Source organism: Oryctolagus cuniculus, chromosome 1 (assembly GCF_051225735.1).
Source record: "Oryctolagus cuniculus isolate XC-2025 breed Fujian yellow rabbit chromosome 1, ASM5122573v1, whole genome shotgun sequence".
Lineage (NCBI taxonomy): Eukaryota > Metazoa > Chordata > Mammalia > Lagomorpha > Leporidae > Oryctolagus > Oryctolagus cuniculus.
In genome coordinates, this window is record NC_142867.1 from 34,364,180 (window position 1) to 34,385,727 (window position 21,548).

Below are 21,548 nucleotides of genomic sequence, written 5' to 3' on the forward strand. Positions count from 1 at the left end.
GTGCCTCATAAATAGTTGTAGTAATAGCAGTATCTTCATCAGTATCTGATAATTCTGTTTCAGGTTTATTTATCATCAAAGTCAAGATGCTTATTAGGTCTAAGCTAACTACTATTAAAGTATGAATTTTATAATAATTCCATAATTAAACAATAAAAACAATCCCAGTATGTGAGTAAAGTCTAAAATAATTACAGAAAGGATTTCCCCAGGATATTCATACAATTTTAGCCTAATTATAATACAATAATTTGTTTAGGCACAATCTGATTAAAACTTTAAATGAAAACTCAGTTATTTTCTCATGACTATTATAAATAAATTCTTATCAAGGAGTCAAAATTCACTCCTTATTTATGTTAAACTTTTCAGTCTTTGTATTGAAGTATGCTGTATGAAACTAGTACAACTAAATGACATTCTAATAAATTTTCCATTTCTTGGAAGGATCTGCATATGTCAGAACAGAAGATTCAAGTAGTTTCAACAATTTGGCATTAGTAATAATTTTCCAAGTAAGAATCAATATTCATTTAATTAACCTTTATTTAACATCTAAAAAGAGCCTAGGTACTATGCTAAGAAATTTTTGTCACATTTAATATTATATTACTATCATAAAGCCATTTAAAGAAAAGTATAAATATCTGGCTCTGCCTTCATGGACAGTACAATGTATAAGATATACATAATTATATGACATCACATATTTGAGACAGAAAATAGTTCTTTAATAAACAGTACTACTAACAGAGAACGAATGAATGTAAAGTACATTAGCAAACAAGAAATCAAAAGCTGTTTGATAACATGAATTAAAACTAAAAAATTCAAATGGGAATATATTGACCAATTAATAAAAGATTAAAATGATAGAATATTTAAAAGAAAACATCGGAAGACAACCTAGAAAAGGACAAAGATTGCTAAGGTTGGAAGGGCAGGGAGAAAAACTATTAACCAACACAAAATTGATAAATTTCATCAAGATTAAAAATTCCAGCTCTTAAAAAGACATAGGAAAATAGAAAATGTGACTTGTAGATGACAAGAAAATTATTGCAAAACTTTAGCTAAAATATAGAAGGAATTTTTCAACTTGGTCTTGGTGAGGTTAATCAATTAAAAAAAATGGACAAAAGACTTAGACAAAAGAAGATATGCAATGGCCAAGAAGCACATGAAAAGATGATCAATATCATTAGTTATCAAGAAAATGGAAATTAAAACTGCAATGTTACACCACTTTACCACTAGTTAGGGAAAAGTCATTTTCCAAAATACTTACCTGGATAAGATGTGTTGGCATTGTGATGATACAGGCTGAAAGAGAGGTTCGCAGCAGGCCACGGAGAATGTAGAGGAACTTGCTAAGGCTGTGACTGCTGTCACAGTTTTCTGAGCAACAAACGTCATCTCCCCATAACGGTAAGCCAAGACTCTGAATTCCTATTCTTAAGATATTTCTCTGCTTTTTCTAAAGGAAAGTGGAAGGGAGGTAAGCATTTTTGTTCCCCAAAGAAACCTTTTATTTAAGGAATACAAACTTCATGCATTTCATAAGTACAACTTTAGGAATATAGTGATTCTTCCCACCATATCTGCCCTCCCACCCACACTCCCACACATCCACCTCCTCCCTCTCCCATTCTCATTCCCATTCTCCACTAAGATTCATTTTCAATTAACTTTATACACAGAAGAGCAGCTCTATACTAAGTAAATAGTTCAACAATTTGCACAAAAAAACAAAAAACAACCTGTTATTCAACAGTCAAGACAAGGGCTGTTCAATGTCATTGCATCTCAAAGTTAATTTCACTTTTTTTTTTGTTAGAAACTTAATTAACTTTAAAGAAGTATCCAAGAATGATACATCTTTTGTAAGCACTCAGACATAACTACAACTTATGGGACATAAGAATTTCCTCCATTTAATACATTAAAAGAAAGTAAGTCCTTGAGAAAGAGTTTTATCATTAATTAAGGAAGCACCTAAGAAAACAAGCAATGGAATTGGACAATTAGGTATAACTAAAACTTACGTGACATAAGAATATGGGAAGTAAACATTTAAGATGTTGATAATATCAGGAAGATAATGTTAATAGATGTAAAAATTATTATGTGCTATAAACGATATGACAATATAAAGAAAATATTTTAGATTTTATAATATAAAAATAACAGAATGTTTTCCACTGTTGGAAAATTTGAAGAATTTTACAATGCTTGATTTCAAAACTGTGTCTAGGGCAGGCATTTGGCCTAACAGTCAAGATGGCTGCATCCCACACTGCAGTGACTGAGTGGGATTCTTGGCTCAGGTTCCTGACTCCAGCTTCTTGCTAATGCAGACCCTGGGAAGCAGCTTAAGTCAGTGTGTTCTGGTCAACCACAAGGAAGATCTGGATTGGGTTCCTGACTCCTGGCGTAGGTCTGGCTCAGCCTCAACCATTGCAGGCATTTGGGGACCTTTGCCTGTTTCTCTGCCTCTTCAATAACAATAAGAATTAAAAGAAAAATTGGGCCTAATTAAGAGTGACTAAGAATTATGGTTGAGGTAGCCTAATAATATGTAACAAACACAAGTAATAATAGAGAAAGTATGAACTAAAATGTTGGTATGCAAAAAAAAATTTTAAGATTTATTTTTTATTTATTTGAAAGGCAGTTACATAGAGAGGAAGAGAGAGAGGAGAGAGAGAGAGAAATCTTCGATTTGCTGATTCACTCCCCAAATGGCTGAAACAGCTGGGGCTTCTTCTGGGTCTCCTACCTGGGTGCAGAGGCACAAGTACTTTGGCCATCTTCTGCTGCTTTCCCAGGTGCATTAGTAGGGAGCTGGACTGGAAGTAGAGCAGCCAGTCTTGAATCCATGACTATATGGGATGCTAGAGTGTCAGGCAGAGGCTTAACTTGCTAGTCCACAAGACTGGCCCCAGTATCCAAAAATTTTGTCTTTTAGTAAACTATATTGCTCAGCATTTCTTATTTAACTTTATCCTACCCATTGCATGATCTATTGTTTTAAAGATGTTTAAATACATACACACTTTAAATTTTACACTAATATGCACCTCTAGTTTTTAATTTAAGTTAAACACTTTTTATACAGTTTTATAGGTGAACATTTAGAACTTAAGCCTTCTGACATTAAAGTCATAAAAATAGTGATACATATTTCTAGAGAAAAAATCATTTTAAAACACTGAAGAAGTCCTAGGATGACTGTCACTTATGTTTCCCAACACATATATTTATAATAAATTCTACTGTTTGGGTTATTCTAACTGAACAATTTTTTAAAAGATTTATTTATTACATATTTGAAATGCAGAGTTACAGGGAGGCAGAGGCAGAGGCAGAGAGAGAGGGAGAGAGAGAGGGGGAGAAGGAGAGGAAGAGGGAGGGAGGGAGGGAGGGGGAGAGAGAGAGAGAGAGGGAGGTCTTCCATCCACTGGTTCACTCCCCAGATGGCCATAATGGCTGGAGCTGCGCCTATCTGAAGCCAGGAGCTTCTTCCAGGTTTCCCAGGAGGGTGCAAGGGCCCAAGGATTTGGGCCATTTTTTACTGCTTTCTCAGGCCATAGTGGAGAGCTGGACTGGAAGTGGAGCAACTGGGTCTTGAACCAGTGCGCATATGGAATGCCAGAACTGCAGGCAGAGGCTTTACCTGCTACACCACAGAGCTGGCTCCTGAACAAAAGTTTTGTAAATGTTTTCCTTAGCAATCAAAATTTCTGGGCAAAAGAAGGAGGCATTAACAAAATCTGGTTCATGCCAATAATTAGGAAATCATTATAGCTTCAATGGAAAAAAAATGAAATTCTCCTTTAAAGCCATCATTTGGAATATGTGCCACTTTAGAAGCAATTTCTGATGAAACAAGATCACTTGCTATTGCCTTAAAATATCATCAATATCACCAATTTATTAACACTAGCTATTGTTCAACACAATACTCATTATCTTTTTCCCTGGTACTACAGTTGAAACTCTAATTTGTATATTCCTATTTCAAGCAGGATTAATTGACAAAGGTAAGTAGGCAAAATGGATAAAATACTGAAATATTAGAAGAAAACCTAAGGGAACAAGAGCTAGTAAAATGATGAAGACATAGACACACTTTGGACTACAGAACTAAGAAGGCACATATAGTCATCCATTGATGTTGGTGGATTGGTCCTAGGACCCCTCTACAGCCCATGAATACCAAAATCTGAGGATATTCAAATCTCTTATGCAAAATAGTGAAGTACTGGGGTGAGTGTTTCACACAGTGGTTAAGATGCAACTTGGGATGCCTGCTTCCCATATGAGGAGTGTCTGGGTTCTAGTCTTAGCTCCACTTCTGACTCCAACTTCCAGCTAATGTGCAGCATGAGAGGTAGAAGATGATGGCTCAAGTACTTGGGCCCCTGTCACCCACGTAGGAGACCCAGAGTAAGTTCCAGGCTCCTAGCTGTGGCCTGGCACAATTACAGCTATTGCAGGTATTTGGAGAGTAAACCTACAGAAATAAGATATTTCTCTGTTTGTCTCCATCCTTTTCTCTCTCTCCCTTTCAAATAAAAAAAATTAATGGTGACATATTTACATATAACTTACACATATTCTCCTATATACTTTAAATCATCTCTAGATTCTTTAAATTAGATAACAATGTAAATGTTAAGCAAAGAGTCGTTATAGTTTAGGGAATAATGACAAGAAAAAAATCTGTAAATGTTTAGTACAGAAGTAATTCTTTTCTTGTATATTTTTGTTCTGAAGTTGGTTGAATCCATAGACACAACAGAAAAAGGGGCTAACTGTACATTACTTAGGCCATTGTTCCTTTAACTCTAAAAAGATAAAATAGAATATTGCTTTGTGATTTTATGAAATTCTCTGAATATACAAAGGGACCTAGTGGTGTGGCTAAGAGGTTAAGAATGACATTACCCAAAAAATAATCTAAACTAAGTACATTTGAAAAACACTTCTTGACTCCAAGGACCTGAAACGTGATAATACAACAACCAAAGTAGCTAGACTTTTTTTTTATATTAGTTAAAATAGATGACTTCTTACATTCTGTTACAATTCTTAATAATTCATAAAAATTATTTTTGTTTATTTCTTCACAAATGAAGTATGATGATGTACCAGGACATTTGTAAGAAGTATAGGTATGTTCCCGGCAAATTAGTATAAAGTTTCTGTGAGCTATGATAGGTTGTTTATTTTCCTTATTTCTTATAATCTTAGAATTTCAGTAAAATGGCAAAACTTGACTTTTGACATATCTAAATGTGTTATATCACAGTAACAAACTTAAGCTAGAATGCCAACAGAAAGAGTATCCCAGAAAAAGTGAACAAGAAATTTACATACGCACAAACACAAAATCCAGATACTAGAATGGAATATAGAAGTAGAAGTAGAGCAGCACCATATTGTTTCCCTTGTTCAACATTTCAGAAACTAAGGATGAGTGGTATTTTAACCAATGGTCACCATTTATCTAGTATTGTTGTATCAAAAAGTTTCTGCTACAAGTTTATAATTAAAATCTTGATAGGCACAGAATCAGAACTACCAAAGTTAGCAACTTTGACAGATACACTGACATATGCGTACAGAAGGAGGAAAACATTAAGCCAAAGATAAACGCAAAATGATTTTTAAAAGCTTATTTATTCTCTTTTTATTATTTCAAAGGCAGAATGACAGAGAGAGGGGGATCCACTAGTTCACCCCTAAATGCCTGCAACAGTCAGGGCTGGGTCAGTCTGAGGACAGGAGCCAGCAACTCCATTGAGATCTCCCATGTGGGTGGGAGGAACTCAAATACTTTGGCCATCACTGGCTGCCTTCAGCTGTATTAGCAGGAAGTTGGAAGTTGGATCAGATCGGGTGAGACTTGATCTCAGGCATTGCAATATGTGATGTGGGCATCCCAAGCACTGGTTTAACCTGCTGCACCAAAATGTCTAATGCAAAAATGTACAATGTTTAAGTAAGGTGGGTGCACAGCACATTAGAATATAATTGAAATTAATGCTTCAACACAAGGCATATATTTATATTTTAAAAAATATGGTCATAATTGCACAAGCAAAGATTGAACTACAAATATCTTGTATTATTTGGGACATATAGGACTTTACTATGCCAAATAATAATCAGAATGCTGTGTGGGTATAATAAAAATTAAATCCTTTAACTATAATGTAAATTAAAAATAGACTATCTCAAAAATTAAAAAAGAAAGAAAAGAGAAAGGAAGGCAGGAACTAATGAAGGGAAAGAAAGGGAAAGGAAAGATTTGAGAACAGGAGGGAGTAAGAGGATATCATCATATTATTAGAATTGTATCTATGGGCTGGCGCTGCGGATCACTAGGCTAATCCTCTGCCTTGCGGCGCCGGCACACCGGGTTCTAGTCCCGGTCGGGGCGCCGGATTCTGTCCCAGTTGCCCCTCTTCCAGGCCAGCTCTCTGCTGTGGCCAGGGAGTGCAGCAGAGGATGGCCCAGGTGCTTGGGCCCTGCACCCCATGGGAGACCAGGAAAAGCACCTGGCTCCTGGCTCCTGCCATCGGATCAGCGCGGTGTGCCGGCCGCAGCGTGCTGGCCGCAGCGGCCATTGGAGGGTGAACCAACGGCAAAGGAGGACCTTTCTCTCTGTCTCTCTCTCTCACTGTCCACTCTGCCTGTCAAAAAAAAAAAAAAATTGTATCTATGAACTATGTTAAATATAAATGTTTTTACAATAGATAAATTTATTTCCAAGAGAAAATCTAACATTTAATGATACTCTAAATAAATTCAATGTTCAAATTTCCTTTTTACTACATTGCATTTATATATTTGAAAGACAAAAACAACTGTCTTCACCAAAAATATCTTAACAGATGAGCTATTACTCGCTATTCATTATCACTACATACTACCAAAGTTACTTAAAAGACAGATTTTATTTAGTTTCTAAGAGTCTACATATATCTATTGTCTCTAATTAGTTCTTTGAAAATGTGATAAAGAAAATAACTTTCCTTTTGAAAATTAGGATTTATGTCAGTGTCTGAATATTATTTTATATATTTTTTAATTTTTTTTTGATAGGCAGAATGGACAGTGAGAGAGAGAGACAGGGAGAAAGGTCTTCCTTTGCCGTTGGTTCACCCTCCAATGGTCACCGTGGCCGGTGTGTGGCGGCTGGCACATCGCGCTGATCCGATGGCAGGAGCCAGGTGCTTCTCCTGGTCTCCCATGGGGTGCAGGGCCCAAGCACTTGGGCCATCCTCCACTGCACTCCCTGGCCACAGCAGAGAGCTGGCCTGGAAGAGGGGCAACCGGGACAGAATCTGGCGCCCTGACCGGGACTAGAACCCGGTGTGCCGGCGCCGCAAGGCAGAGGATTAGCCTAGTGAGCCGTGGCGCCAGCAGTGTCTGAATATTATTATGACCCAGGAGTAATTTTTGTTGAGGAAATGCTTGACATATATTTTTGTGGCTTCCTAAGTTCATCTAAAGTTTCTGAAACAGATGTATAGACTAGACAATTTAGCAAACAGTGTAATCTATAACTTAAAGATATGGAAAATCATTTACTATATTTTAGTTCCAATAATACTGGAAGTATATTTTTGAAATAACCTATTGGCATATTTTAATTAAAAACATTTTTAAAAACATGCTTAGTATTTACCGTGTAAGTGTCTACCTTAACCCTCTTTACTTTTTATAAGGCTCAATTGTTATATAACCTCTGGTTCAGAGAACCAAGCCAGCTCCAATTAGTTTGAAAAAAGGGATTGTTTCCTGAAAATATTCAAATATTATACAACAAACATTTCATTCCATTCCACAGTTAGCTTACTTATATAAAGGACTTTTATGGTGTGTGTATTTGTACATAATATATCCCTTTTGCCATTGCTTTTACTTTTTTGCATTCCATAAAATTTATTGCTCACAGAAGATGTGCCATCATCTTGCAAGAGCAGCCGATCTGCACACTGTAACATAGGAACTGTTATGACATGTCCGTTTCCATAGTTACCACAGCAAGTGGGGAGAGGTGTCTATCAGGGACCAATTTACCTCTCCAGATAGGCACTGGCACCAAGGGGAAGGCATGGTACCCATAAATCCTAGCTAAGACCAAACATGGAGCAACAAAAAGCTAAATCAAATTGTATTAAAGATTGAAGGCCCTCACAAAAAAACTGTAATACACATGAAAAGTTGTCTGTAAGTAAATGTCTGTGCTTTACCACACACATACATGTATTTTTAACTTGGTGTTAAACTGGCAATTAAAGCAAATTTTAAAATTATTTGTACAGGGATAAATTGTTAAATGTAGCAGTAAAGTTTAGAATATTTTTAAATCTATGAATTAAGAGCAAATGTAGAAGTAGGTAATAAAGCAAAAAATAAGATTCTTGGTTTTTGTGTCTTCTTCAATTAAAAATCAGTGATGCTCTGGACATATTTCTGCTAAAATAATATAAATGTAATAAAAATATTTTAGTGGAAAAAGCAATTAATCATTGAGAATGAATTTTGAAAGGCATGAAATCTGGAAATAAGACTTTCTTGTTCTGTTTAAGTTAAAATAACCAGAATTTTTTTAAAACGGAAATTTGGAGCAAGTTTTAAAAATTAGTTCACAGAAATAGCTAAGTTATGAAATATTTTAAGATAGCAAATAAGAAATGCATCCTTCATTCAATGAAACTACTCAAGGTATTATAAATACAATCTGAAGACAATTCTTACATGTAAGTAATTTGAAATGAAATCCTGAATGACAGAAAAACATAAAAAACTAAAGACTTAAGATAGAAAAGTATGATATTAGATTTAAAAATAATTTTTGAAATGTCTCTGTTTACCAATCCCAGAAATTTAGAAATAATTAATGTCAGCAAAGCATGTGTGTATGTTATCTACATCCACTGAGAACTTAGCTAAAACTCCCAATACATAATAGCAGTCAAGCTAAGGCTGCTGTCTCTGCTTATTTACATCGTGTGTGCTTGAAAGCAGCTTGCTCACTGTTGATTATTCTAAGACCTGCTGGGTCCACCCCCAGAGAGTTTGAAAACAACATTACATATACATGATTATAAAAGGCTATGAGAATACTTTATACCTGAGGATTGGATCCATCAAATCCTTCCTCATAAATGATGTTCTGGATAAAATGAAGCAGCTTCATGTAGCCAGGGGTCAAAGAACTGTTGGTAAGAAGTCATTTAAATACATAAATGAGATTATTACACAGGAAATACAAAATCTACACTAAAATATTAAGTAAATAATTAAAATATACATTTATTAGATTAAGTACAAAAGCAAATGTCAAAATAGTATTAAATAATCTTAAAGAATAAAGTCAATACACACAGGGAATAAGTTACAATGCCTTATATTAACTTATTCCATGTTCTTGACATTATGGGAAGACAAAAATCTGTGGAGACTGAGATGACTTAATTATGTCAGGGTTAGTTACCTCTATGAAAATTAATGATTTAATGAAGCAACCTAAAAGATGAAGCCACTACAGCTTTTCAGGAGTAATCATACATAATTAACACATAGTTAATGAACTGCTATGCCAAGTACACCTGAATCAATGTCCCGATCACCTGAGCTCATTTTCTGTCAAAGTTTTAATTTTCTTAGAACAAATTGCTAAAATAATAGTAATTAAAAAACTTGATCTTTTCAGACACATGAAGATAAGTGAGTGCAATTTGTACTAAATTTACTGTTTATCCAGTTACTTTTCAAAAAGATAATAAATGTATGAATTTAAGAAGATAGACTAAAGTATTTCCCACATGAATGTTATAATATTTTATAAGTGCTATGAAATGTCTCAAAGAATATTTAGTAAGAGTGAAGAGAATCTGCTTCAGATTAACTGGAGCTAAAATTCTGTACAATGGACTTCCTGTGCTAAGGCTGCCCATTAAATCTCATAACAATGTTGTGAGCATGCCTGTTCCATAGGCATGAAAGAGCTGAAAAGGCTGTGGTTGATCTTAAAAATACTGATTCTAAGGCAATCACACACGTAGAAAAAAATATCCTAAAGAAAGAATGAAACATAATTTGAAGCATGCATGTATGAATAAAGAATATAAAGTTAGGAAAGGCAGCAGATTGCTTATTATGCATAAGCATAGTCAAAGGTAGGTAGTTCAGCAAAATATGTATGCACATCTCTGTTATCATGTTACTGAACAGCCACGGCTTACCCTAACCCATCTATCTTACTAGATTAAAAAAGAAAACCAAAAGAAAAGAAAGCTGGTCTGTGAAAAACAAATATGGCTCCAGACAATGAAGGATTTGGTAGGATGGTTATTAATCATGTACTTATTTCCTAGTTTTCAGTGAATGTAAAGATGATATGGACACATTTTTACACTGTCATGAGTAAAGAAATGTATCTAGAAATAATATTCTGTAACAGTAATGTTGTGGCTATTTCTTAACACATATTTATCCAGGCAAGTTAACTTTTGGAACACAGAGCAGCTGTTTGAATGCAGTAGACTGAATTCCTATCTAGGTCAATTAATTTTGCACAGGGGGTAAAATATGTTCCAAGATCCCAGATTATGAGATGAATTCCAGCCAATCATTTGTGAATATGACTACAGGTTAAAGGAGGGTGGATTAAGAATATACCCAATGCATCCTTTTTTTAAAATACTTTTATTCATTCATTCATTCATTCATTCAGAAGTAGAGGTACAGACAGAGAAAGGGAGAGGTAGAGAGAAAGGTCTTCCATCTGCTGATTTACTCCCTAAATGGCCACAATGGCTGGAGCTCAGCCAATCTGAAGCAAAGAGCCAGGAGCTTTCTCTGGGTCTCCCATGTGGGTACAGGGGCCCAAGTATCTGGGCTATCTTCTACCGCTTTCTCAGACCATATGCAGAGAGCTGGATGGGAAGAGGAGCAGCTGGTAAAGGAACTTGCGCCTACATGGGATGCAGACGCTGCAGGTGGAGTCTTAGCCTACTTCACCACAGGGCTGGCCTACACTCAGTGCATCTTAACCCATCAATCATACATCTACTCAAGATCATTATTATTTCTTTAAAAAATTTTTAATAATATAAAGAGAACAGATTTCATGTGCTTTACAGATATAATTCGAAGAAGATAATCATATTTCCTCCCTCCCTATCTCCATCTCTCAATAACCCCCTTCCCTTTTTTTTATGCAAAAACGCAATTTCAATGAACTCTGTAATCACAAGCTTAATGAACGATGAACCATACTACCCAACAAGTAAAAAGTAGGAGGATCACAGTCCCACAGGAGTATAAATACAAAGTAAAAACATCAATCTAATCACAAAATGTCCATTTCATTCCTGCACATTTTTCTGTATTCTGTATTAACAGCCACGTATCAGAGAAACTGTATGAAATTTGTCTTTTTGGGACTGGCTTATTTCAATCGTTTCCAGCTGTATTCATTTTGTTGTGAAAGACAATGTTTCACTCTTTTTAGGGCTGAATACTATCCCATAGTGTATGCATACCATACACTATGCAGTCATCAGTTGATGCACATCTGGGTTGATTCCATTTCTTAGCTGTTGTGAGTTCAGTTGCAATTAACATAGGGATAAAAAAAACTTTTTCATATGCTGATTTCATTATATTTGGGTAAATTCCTCGTAGTGTGTTAGCTGCGTAATAGACCTACAGATTTCTGAGGAATCTCCATAATGGTTGTGCTGCTTTACATTCCTACCAACTGTGTCTTAGATTACCTTTTCCCCCACATCATTGCCAGGATTTGTGCTTTTTTGTTGTTAATTTTTTTTTTAAATTTTTGGATGATAGCCATTCTAACTGGAATGAGGTGAAACCTCATTGTGGTTTTTATTTGTGTTTCCCTGATGGCTAGTGATCTTGAACATTTTTTCATGTGTCTGTTGGCCATTTGTATCGCATCCTTTGAATAACACCTGTTCATGTCCTTTGCCCATTTCTGGACTGTATTATTTTGTTGTTGTTGAGTTTCTTGAGCTCTTTATAGATCCTGGATATTAACCCTTTATCAGTTGCATAGTTTGCAAATATTTTCCCTTATTCTGTTGCCTTTTCACTGTAGAGTGCTTCCTTTGTAGTTCAGAAGCTTCTTAGCATGACGGAATCCCATTTATCTATTTTTCCTTTGAGTGCTTGTGCTTCCAGGTTTTTTTTTCCCAAGAAGTCTTTGCCTATGCCAATGTTTTACAGGGTTTCCCTGATGTTTTGCTCTAGTAATTTGATGGTATCAGGTCACAGATTTAGATCCTTGATCCACTGTGAGTTGATTTCTGCATAAGTTGTAAGGTAGGGGTCTTATTTCACATTTCTGCATGTATAAATCCAATTTTCCCTTCCATCTGTTGGTTCACTCCCCCAGTGGCTACAAAGGCTGGGGCTGGGCCAGGATGAAGCCAGGAGTCAGGAACTGCATCCCTGTGGTCTCCCAGGTGGGTATAGGGGCCTAAGGACTTGCATCATATTCCCTTGCCTTCCCAGGTGCATTAGCAGGGAACTTGATGGGAAGTAGAGCAGCCAGGACTAAAACTGGTGCCCAGATGAGATTCCAGTGTTGCAGGTGGCAGTTTAACCAACTGTGCTACAACACTAGCCCCAATACACGAGAATTTCTAATCTACCCAAATCTACTAGTATACATATAAGTTGATTTCCTGTCTTGGCTATTGTGAGGAATCCTACAATGAACAGGGGAATGCAGAGATATCTTTGACTGATTGACTTGATTGCCTTTAGATATATATCCAGGAGCAGGATTGTAGAATATGGTGGTTCTATTTTAAACTTTTTGAGGTACCTCAATATTGAGTTCCATAATGACTGTAGTAATTTATATTTCCATCAAGAATGTACAAGGGTCTGTTTTCTCCATTTCCTTGCCACACTTATCTTTTGCTGTTTTGGTAATAGCCAAGCAAGTGATATGTCATCATGACTTCAATTTGTGTTTTTTCCCTTATGATTAAGCATGTTGATCATTTTTCCATTTGCTTGCTTGTCATTTTGTTAACATTTGTTTTATTTATTTGAAAGACAGAGCTACAGAGAGAGGTAGAGACAGAAAGAGAGGTCTTCCATCTGCTGGTTCACTCCCCAGTTGGCTGCAACGGCTGGAGCTGCGCCAATCCGAAGCCAGGAGCCAGAAGCTTCTTCCAGGTCTCCCACGTGGGTGCAGAGACTCAAGGACTTGGACCATCTTCCACTGCTATCCCAGGCCATAGCAAAGAGCTGGATTGGAAGAGGAGCAGCCAGAACTAGAACCAGTGCCCATATGGGATGTGATGCTTCAGGCCAGGGTGTTAACCCACTGTGCCACAGCGCCAGCCCCTGCCTGTTTGTCATTTGTGTATGTTCTTTTGAGAAATGTGTGTTTAAGTCCTTTGTCCACTTGTAATATAGTATTATTTGTTTACTTGCTATTGAGTTTCTTATATATTTTGGATATTAATCGCTATGAGATGCATAGTTTCACAAGTGCTTTTTCCCATTTCAGACTGTGTGTGTCTTTATTTTGCTGTTTCTTCTGCTGTGAATAACAGAGATAGTCTCTGATATGAGACAAAAACAAAGACATAAAGCTAATACCACATAATCTCTTTACTTATGTTCTTATGTAGCACTGACATAAAACAATCCAATCACCAACAGTGGTTGAAATTTTATAAGTAATAAAATAAATTTCCCAACTAATAAGATTTATAAGAAAATAAACTCTTTTTTTTGGGGGGTGGCATACAAAAAGACAGTTAATATTTATTTTACTCAAGCTTTCCTATAAGAAGTTAAACAAAATTGATTCCTAGTTGAAGACATTCCCGAAAATGTTAACATTGTTTTATGTATCCCTTTAGTGCCCAGATGAAGAAAAATTTATCTGAATGAAAGAACAACTATCTTTACAATGGGTTTACTTAGGTATACATATATAAAAAAAAATCCATGTGGGTTAAACATCAAACAACTCATTGTCTACAGGTGATAGGAATCCCATGGCTATATGGAAGCCTCCCAAAGCTCCCAAGATCTGGGGACTCATCTTTCAGCAACTGTAAAACAACCAGAGGTACTCCCACCCTGCCACCTTTCCCCTCAGCTATTTTACTGCTGAAAAGGTGAGCGTAAAAAAAGAGAATCTTCGCTGGCGCCGCGGCTCAACAGGCTAATCCTCCGCCTGCGGCACTGGCACACCGGATTCTAGTCCTGGTCGGGGCGCCGGATTCTGTCCCAGTTGCCCCTCTTCCAGGCCAGCTCTCTGCTGTGGCCAGGGAGTGCAGTGGAGGATGGCCCAAGTGCTTGGGCCCTGCACCCCATGGGAGACCAGGAGAAGCACCTGGCTCCTGCCTTCGGATCAGCGCAGTGCATTGGCCGTGGCAGCCATTGGAGGGTGAACCAACAGCAAAAGGAAGACCTTTCTCTCTGTCTCTCTCTCACTCTCTAACTCTGCCTGTCAAAAAAAAAAAAAAAAAAAAAAAAAAAAAGAGAGAGAGAATCTTCCCACTCCCAAGCTACATGACTGTTAGTATCAGTAGTTTACTCGCGGATTTCAAAGGATTCTCCTTGTTGCCATCGAAATAGACTGACAGGAAAAAATGGGTTTGGCTGAGGCATTGTAAGTGGTTTTGCTTCTCAGAACTATAAAAGTTAAGGAAGTTATCTTATTCCTACACAGGAAAATCAAACATTGTTTCCACTGAAGAGTACAACATCCAGTATGGCTATCTCCCAGCCTCAATTGGACTTCAAAAATAGAAGCACAGTAAGGAAAAAAAAATCAATACTCTTAGTAATTGTGAATATTGATTTTATATATATAGGAATAAATAATTTAAAACTAATGTTGTTTACCACAGTGACATTAAGATACTAAGTACTGTTAACCTCTAAACATTTTGTTGGCAATTTTTACAATTATATATATATACAATATTTTGCAGAAAATATATTTTATTTTACTATCAATTGAAATTTTGGCTTTGCTATTAAAATCCTTTAGTTTTGAAGACATCTGTGTGTGTGTGTGTGTGTGTGTGTGTATGTTCAACAGTCTAATAATCGATAAAACAAGAATTGGCAAGAAGGAAACTCAGTTACAGATCTGACTCAGGCTTCTTTATTTTCAAACATTTAACAAAGGTTAGGCTATCTCAATATTTAAACAAGTTCCGAAGGCAACCATTTCACTTCATGTATACCATTATCCCTGATTTTCAATATTTATATTAAAAATCAGCTATCTCAAGATTTATAATTTGTTTTTAAAATTGTAACAGTACATGAGAGAGAAAAGCCATGGCACAACTTTAATTTTTTCCAATAGTTGAAAAACATTAAGATTGTTTCATGCAGAATACTCATGCTTCTTCTTATGTTATCATGTTATTTGATAAGAAATTCCTTTGTTTTTTTCTAAAGATTTATTTACTTGAAAGGCAGAGTTACAGAGTGAGAGAAGGAGACAAGATAGAGATCTCCCATCTCCTGGTTCACTCCTCAAATGGGTACAATGGCCAGAGCTGGGCCAGGCTGAAGCCAGGAGCCAGGAGCTTCTTCTGGGTCTCTCACGTGGGTACAGGGGCTCAGGCACTTGTACCATCTTCTGCTGCTTTCCCAGATGCATTAGCAGGGAGCTGGATCAAAAATGGAGCAACCAGGACTTGAACTGGCACCCGCATGGGATGTCAGTACTCCAGGCTGTGCCACAGTGCTAGCCCTAAGAATTTATTTCTTTAAAAGAAATGGGTAAAAGGAACCAAATGACAAAAATGTCAGTCTATATGACTTGATTGTTTCACTTTTTAAAAATAGTGATATTAGAAATTGAGACCCTTGCCTATCCAATTTTCCCTAAAAGACCTAGAGGACATTTGCATCAGAGAATTTCAACTTATGTCAACAAATGGCACTGGTTTTTTTGTGAAACATAAGTTGGTTATTCAATATAATTGAAAATGGTAAGAAAATATATTATAGGAAAAATAATTCCATGTAGTATATGTAGAAAAGAAGTTACATAGATAGTAACAGATAAGACTACCTTGCCTTTTCCAAACCATGGAAAAGAAGCAACAGAAATCTTTTTTGATTTCTGATTAAAGAACAAAACTAACAACAAAAAAGTTTGCGTAACAGGAAGTAAGATTTTGTTTATGAAAATATAATTACAAAAATGAAAGTATGTACATATGAAACTCAAATAAAGGTTGATAAGACTATATATATATATATATATATATATATATATATATGAGACTCTTGGGTTACTTTTAAACAAGACTACCTGATCTTTCAAAAATTTTTTTATTTCTTATTTTTTATTTGAGAGGCACAGAGAGAGAGAGAGAGAGAGACAAACACAGAGAGGGAGAGAGGCTCCCATCTGATGGTATACTCCCCAAATGCTCCCAACAAGGGAGACACAGCCAAAGCCAGGAGCCAGCACCAGATCTCACATATGGTTGGCAGGGACCAAATTACTTGCACCATCACTTTCTGCCTCCTGGGGGTAGTACACATTAGTTGGAAGCTGGTTTCAGTAGCAGATCTAGGTCTTGAACCTAGGCATTCTGATATGGAATGTAGGTGTCCCAATCAGTGCTTAACCTTTAAAGATTTTATTTATTTATTTGAGAGGCAGAGTTACACACGGGGGGTGGGGGTGGGGGTGGGAAGAGACAGAGAGAGAGGGAGGGAGGGAGGAAGGGAGGGAGAGAGAGAGAGAGATGTCTTCCATCCACTGGTTTACTCCCTAAATTGCCACAATGGCTGCAGCCAGAAACTTCTTTGGGGGTCTCCCATGTGGGTGCAGGGGCCCAAGCACTTAGGCCACCCTCTGCTGCTTTTCTGGGCCATTAGCAAAGAGCTGGGAGTGAAGCAGCCAGTACAGGAACCAGTGCCCATACGGGATGCCAGCGCTGCAGGTGTAGGCTTAACCTACTATGCTATAGCACTGGCCCCAGCGTTTAATCTTTAGGGTACCTGATTTTAACTACATCAATAGATAGTATGTGGTTCATTTTGCATCACTGTCACATTTGATGAATATAAAAGTAAGTATAGAAATTATCCCAACTTTATGGTTGAAAAAATTAAGACTCAGTAGAGATGAAATGACTTGCCCAAGGTTGTACAATTAAGTGACAGCAGTGGCACTGAAAATTCACATTTTCTGTGGGAGGGCACTTAGCATGATGTTTAAGACACTGCTTGGGATATACACATTCCATATTGGAGTGCCTGGTTCAAGTCCCAGCTTCATTTTCAATTCTAAATTTCTGTAACTCCATGTCTTAGGAAGTCAAAGTGGTAGCTCAAGTACTTGCAAGCCATGTGGGAGACTTGGATTGAGTTCAGGGCTCTTGGCTTTGGCCTAGGCAGCCTCAGATGTTTCAGATCTGGGGAGTGAACAAGAGAAGTGATATTGCTATCTGTCCCATCCACCCCTCTTTGTTTCTCCACCTTCAAACAAATAAAAAACAATTAACTTCTAAACTCAAGTTGGCTACAACTTCACATGAGATGAGATCTAGGTTCCAATAGTGTACAGTACTGACCACATGGACATCCAATAATGTTCAGTTGGCTGCATTATGTTCATTTTGGTTCTTTCAAATATCTAGTCTAGATCTACTTTCTGGAAATGAAAACCTTGGATTTTTCAAAAGTAACCCCAAATCCAAAATCTCTGGCTATAAGTCCTTATGTTAGAACATGTGTCCCACATTTTGGATAATTACAATACCATCATTGCTTATACACACACACACAAAAGAAAGTCTGGTACAAATACACTAATGGTTTGAGCATGGCTCCTCCATTCAACATATTCAAATGGAACATTCAGTTTTGGGAAGAGATTTTTCTCTTAGTTATACCTATGAGGACTTCATTATGAGGCCAAACTTCTATTAACTTGGAGAATGATGTGCAAAGGAAACTCAATATTGAAAAGAGACAATTTATATAAACTAGACACCAGTATGACACACTATAAAGTATGCCAAAGATTTTAGTGCCAATAACTGTAGCTAAATGTGTGATATAAGGCAAATTCTTTATTTTCTGTTCAGGTCTACAAAGTTTCTCATTTTTAAAGTCAAGAGTTATATTAGATAATTGTTGTCCATTCTGATTCTAAAATAATATGGGAGTTGGGATTGGCTTTGGGGTTAAGTGTTAAGACATTTCTTGGGATGCCCGCATCTCATATTAAAGTAGCTGGGTTTTAGTCTCGATTCTGCTTCTAATTCCAGTTTCCTGTTAATGTGCTAATATGGGAGGCAGCTTGGGTCCCTGACACTCATGAAGGAGAACAAACTGAATTCCCAATTCAGTTTGCCCCAGTCCTGGCTATTGCAGACATTTAGGAAATGAATCAGCAGATAGAAGAACTCTACTTGTGTCTGTTTATAAACCTTTAAATAAATAAATATTTTAAAAAATTACATGATAGAATGATTTTTCTCATTAAAATGATCCATTGTTGGGTTTCTGTTAAAAAATAGACCTGGTACATTTAAATATTGATTTAGCTACTTGATATAATCACTTAAGAGAAGAAGCTGTTATTCCCAATTATGATTATTATGCAAATCAATAAGAAAATGTGATCTGTATTACCAAAATTCAATTTACATGCATATTTCAGATATTAATTTATGACAAATAGTGAGATACACTTGTGAAGCACTAGGCAAAATATCAAGTATCTCAGCCAATCGTATAAAATAGTTTGCTTAGCTAAACTTATATTAGCATATAATTTGCATGTGACTATAGAGATTGTGAAGTCTATTCACAAGTAATTTTCAAGTTAAAATTTTCATTACTATTACCCTGAAGGCTGTCATTTACTGAAATTTCTTCACTGGTGCTTTTCACCTAGTAACATCAAGTTTGATTCTCATCAACATGGATTTTCAACTAAGAGAACTTGTAGACTCTAGGAAAGTAGTACGGACAAGGAGACCAGGGATCAACAGAGATTTCCAGGCCACAGTTGGGATAAATACTAAGAACATGCTGAATATAAGAACTGCATGCATGGGCTAAGCAATCCATTGTCTGAGAGGGATATTATTAAGAGAGGTTAAGATTCTTCATGAAGAATAATTCAATTCCAGATTTCTCTGATTTTTGTAAATTATTAATACAAATGAGCCTTTAGATTATTGCCCAAGGGTGAATGGCATTAGCGCCCTTATAAAAAACAACAAATGGGGCCTTTTTGCCCTGTCTTTCATGTGTGGCTACAACAAGATATTTGTCTAAGAAGGAAGCACACCTTCACCAGAATTTCACACTGTTGGCACCCTGATTTTGTACTTTGCAGCTTTCAGCATGATGAAAAGTAAATTTCTGTTTATAAGCTATCTGGTTTATGGTATTTTTGTATGGTAGCCCAAAGGCACCAAAACATCATCTATCAAGATTTGTACCCACATATATATTCTCTGTCTTCTCATATATTGCCATATGTAAACTGTCTAAATGCCTGTATTAGGCTAGTACCTCCACTTGCGCACAGACCTCATCCCATAGGTCGTCACTCCAGCAATGTTTCCCTTTATCTCCTATAGCATCAACCTTCCCCTTTCTGTTGTCTGTCCCTTTCAAAAAGATTGAAAAATTGTTTTAATTCCCCTGTCAACTGCTAATCTATTTCTCTGCATCCAAACTCCTTGAGTTTTTTTTTTTTTTTTTTTAAGATTTATTTGAAAGAGAGAGAGAGAGAGAGAGAAGAGGAGAGGAGAGGAGAGGAGAGGAGAGGAGAGGAGAGGAGAGGAGAGGAGAGGAGAGGAGAGGAGAGGAGAGGAGAGAACAGAAGAATCTTCTATCTGCTGGTCTACTCCCCAAATGGCTGTAACTCCCAGGGCTGGGCCAGGCCTAAGCCAGGAGCCAGGAGTTTCTTCCAGGTCTCCCTCATGGGTGGCAGGGGCACAAGCACTTAGGTCATCCTTTGCAGCTTTTCCTAGGCCATTAGTAGGAAGCTGGACCAAAAGTGGAGCAGATGAGACTCAAACCAGTGCCCCTATGGGATGCTGACAATGAAGGTTGCAGCTTTACCTGCTGTGCCACAGTGCTGGCCCCTCCTTGAGTTTTCTAGTATTTGGTGTTCTTAATATACTCCTTATATTTTCAGTTGAATCCATCCCAATTCCACTTCCACCACCACAATCTCATTAAAGTTGCTTTTATAACAGTGACCAATGATTTCCACTAGCTAAATTTGATGGGTCTTTATACATACATATATTTATATATAATAACTTTGAGATATAACTGACACCATACAATTTAGTCATTAAAAGTGTACAATTTGGGGCAGATTCTGTGGTGCGGCTGTCATCCCATGTAGGAGCACCAGTTTGAGCCCTGGCTGCTCTGCTTCTGATGCAGCTTCCTAATAATGCACCAATGAAAGCAGTGGAAGTTGGCCCACATACTTGGAACCCTGTCATTCATGTGGAAGACTCTGATGGTGTTCCTGGCTCCCAGCTTCCGCCTGGCCCAGCCTTAATTATTGCAGCCACTTGGGGGAGTGAACTAGGGGTTAGAAGATCTCTTTGTCTGTGTCTCTTCCTCTTTATGTCACTTTGCCTTTCAAATAAATAAAAGAAAAAAATTTTAAGTGTACAATGCAATGGTTTTAGCACTAATAGAATTATGCTATTATAATAGAATATTTTCATCCTTTCAAAAAGGAATCTCATACACATTAGTATTAACTCCTCTGAACTTTTCCTGCTCCTCAGCCCAAAGGAACCACTTATCTATCTTCTTTCTCAATATACTTGGCTTATTATGGATATTTCATATAAATGAATATGACTTATGCTATGGTTTGAATTTTTGTCCCCTCCAGAAACCATGCTGAAATTTAACTGCCATTGTAACATACTGAGAGTTGAGACTGGTGCTGGTATAAAAGGACTCTTGAGTTTTGCCTCTCTCTTGACTCTTCCACTCTTCTGCTATGTGAGTCACAGTGTTCCTCCTCTTCAGAGGATGGAGTGCTCAAGGCTCTGTCACAGAAGTGGGAAACGGGACCCTTCCAAGACACCAAGTCTGCTCACTTTTTGATCAGAATTTCTGGCATGAAGACTGTGAGAAATAAATTTCCAATTTTCATAAATTACTTAGGCTATGGTATTCTATTAGAATAGCACAAAATAGACTAAAACAACAGGTTTCTCTCAGCATAATATTTTAAGAGTTCATTGACAAGAGTCCTTGAAAAAGTTCATAGAAAGTGGAATTAAAAGATAAGTTTATTTTGGTGCAAAAAATTTGAGATATATTCATTGCTTTTTCATAAGATGAATTTTCTATGAACTTTTTAAACACCTCTCTTATATATGCTTTTCAAATTTCTTGTACCCAAATAAAATTACCTGATTTTTGTTGGTTATATTTTCAATTCTCTTGGGCATACACTTGGTAGAATTTCTGGGTCAAATGATAACATAAAA

General features: G+C 36.8%; 1 protein-coding gene across 5 annotated transcripts in view; it reads right to left on the reverse strand.

The window, feature by feature from the left end:
- ELP4 (elongator acetyltransferase complex subunit 4) overlaps positions 1-21,548 on the reverse strand; it is a 280,207-nt gene that overhangs the window by 154,007 nt on the left and 104,652 nt on the right. For all 5 annotated transcript variants that reach the window (XM_089309947.1, XM_051825657.3, XM_051825667.3 and 2 more), the window contains exons 6-7: positions 9,152-9,236; positions 1,289-1,477 (exon numbers count right to left, since the gene is read on the reverse strand). In XM_089309947.1, the coding sequence (XP_089166073.1) occupies positions 1,289-1,477; positions 9,152-9,236 (274 nt within the window). The remainder of the gene's footprint in view (positions 1-1,288; positions 1,478-9,151; positions 9,237-21,548) is intronic.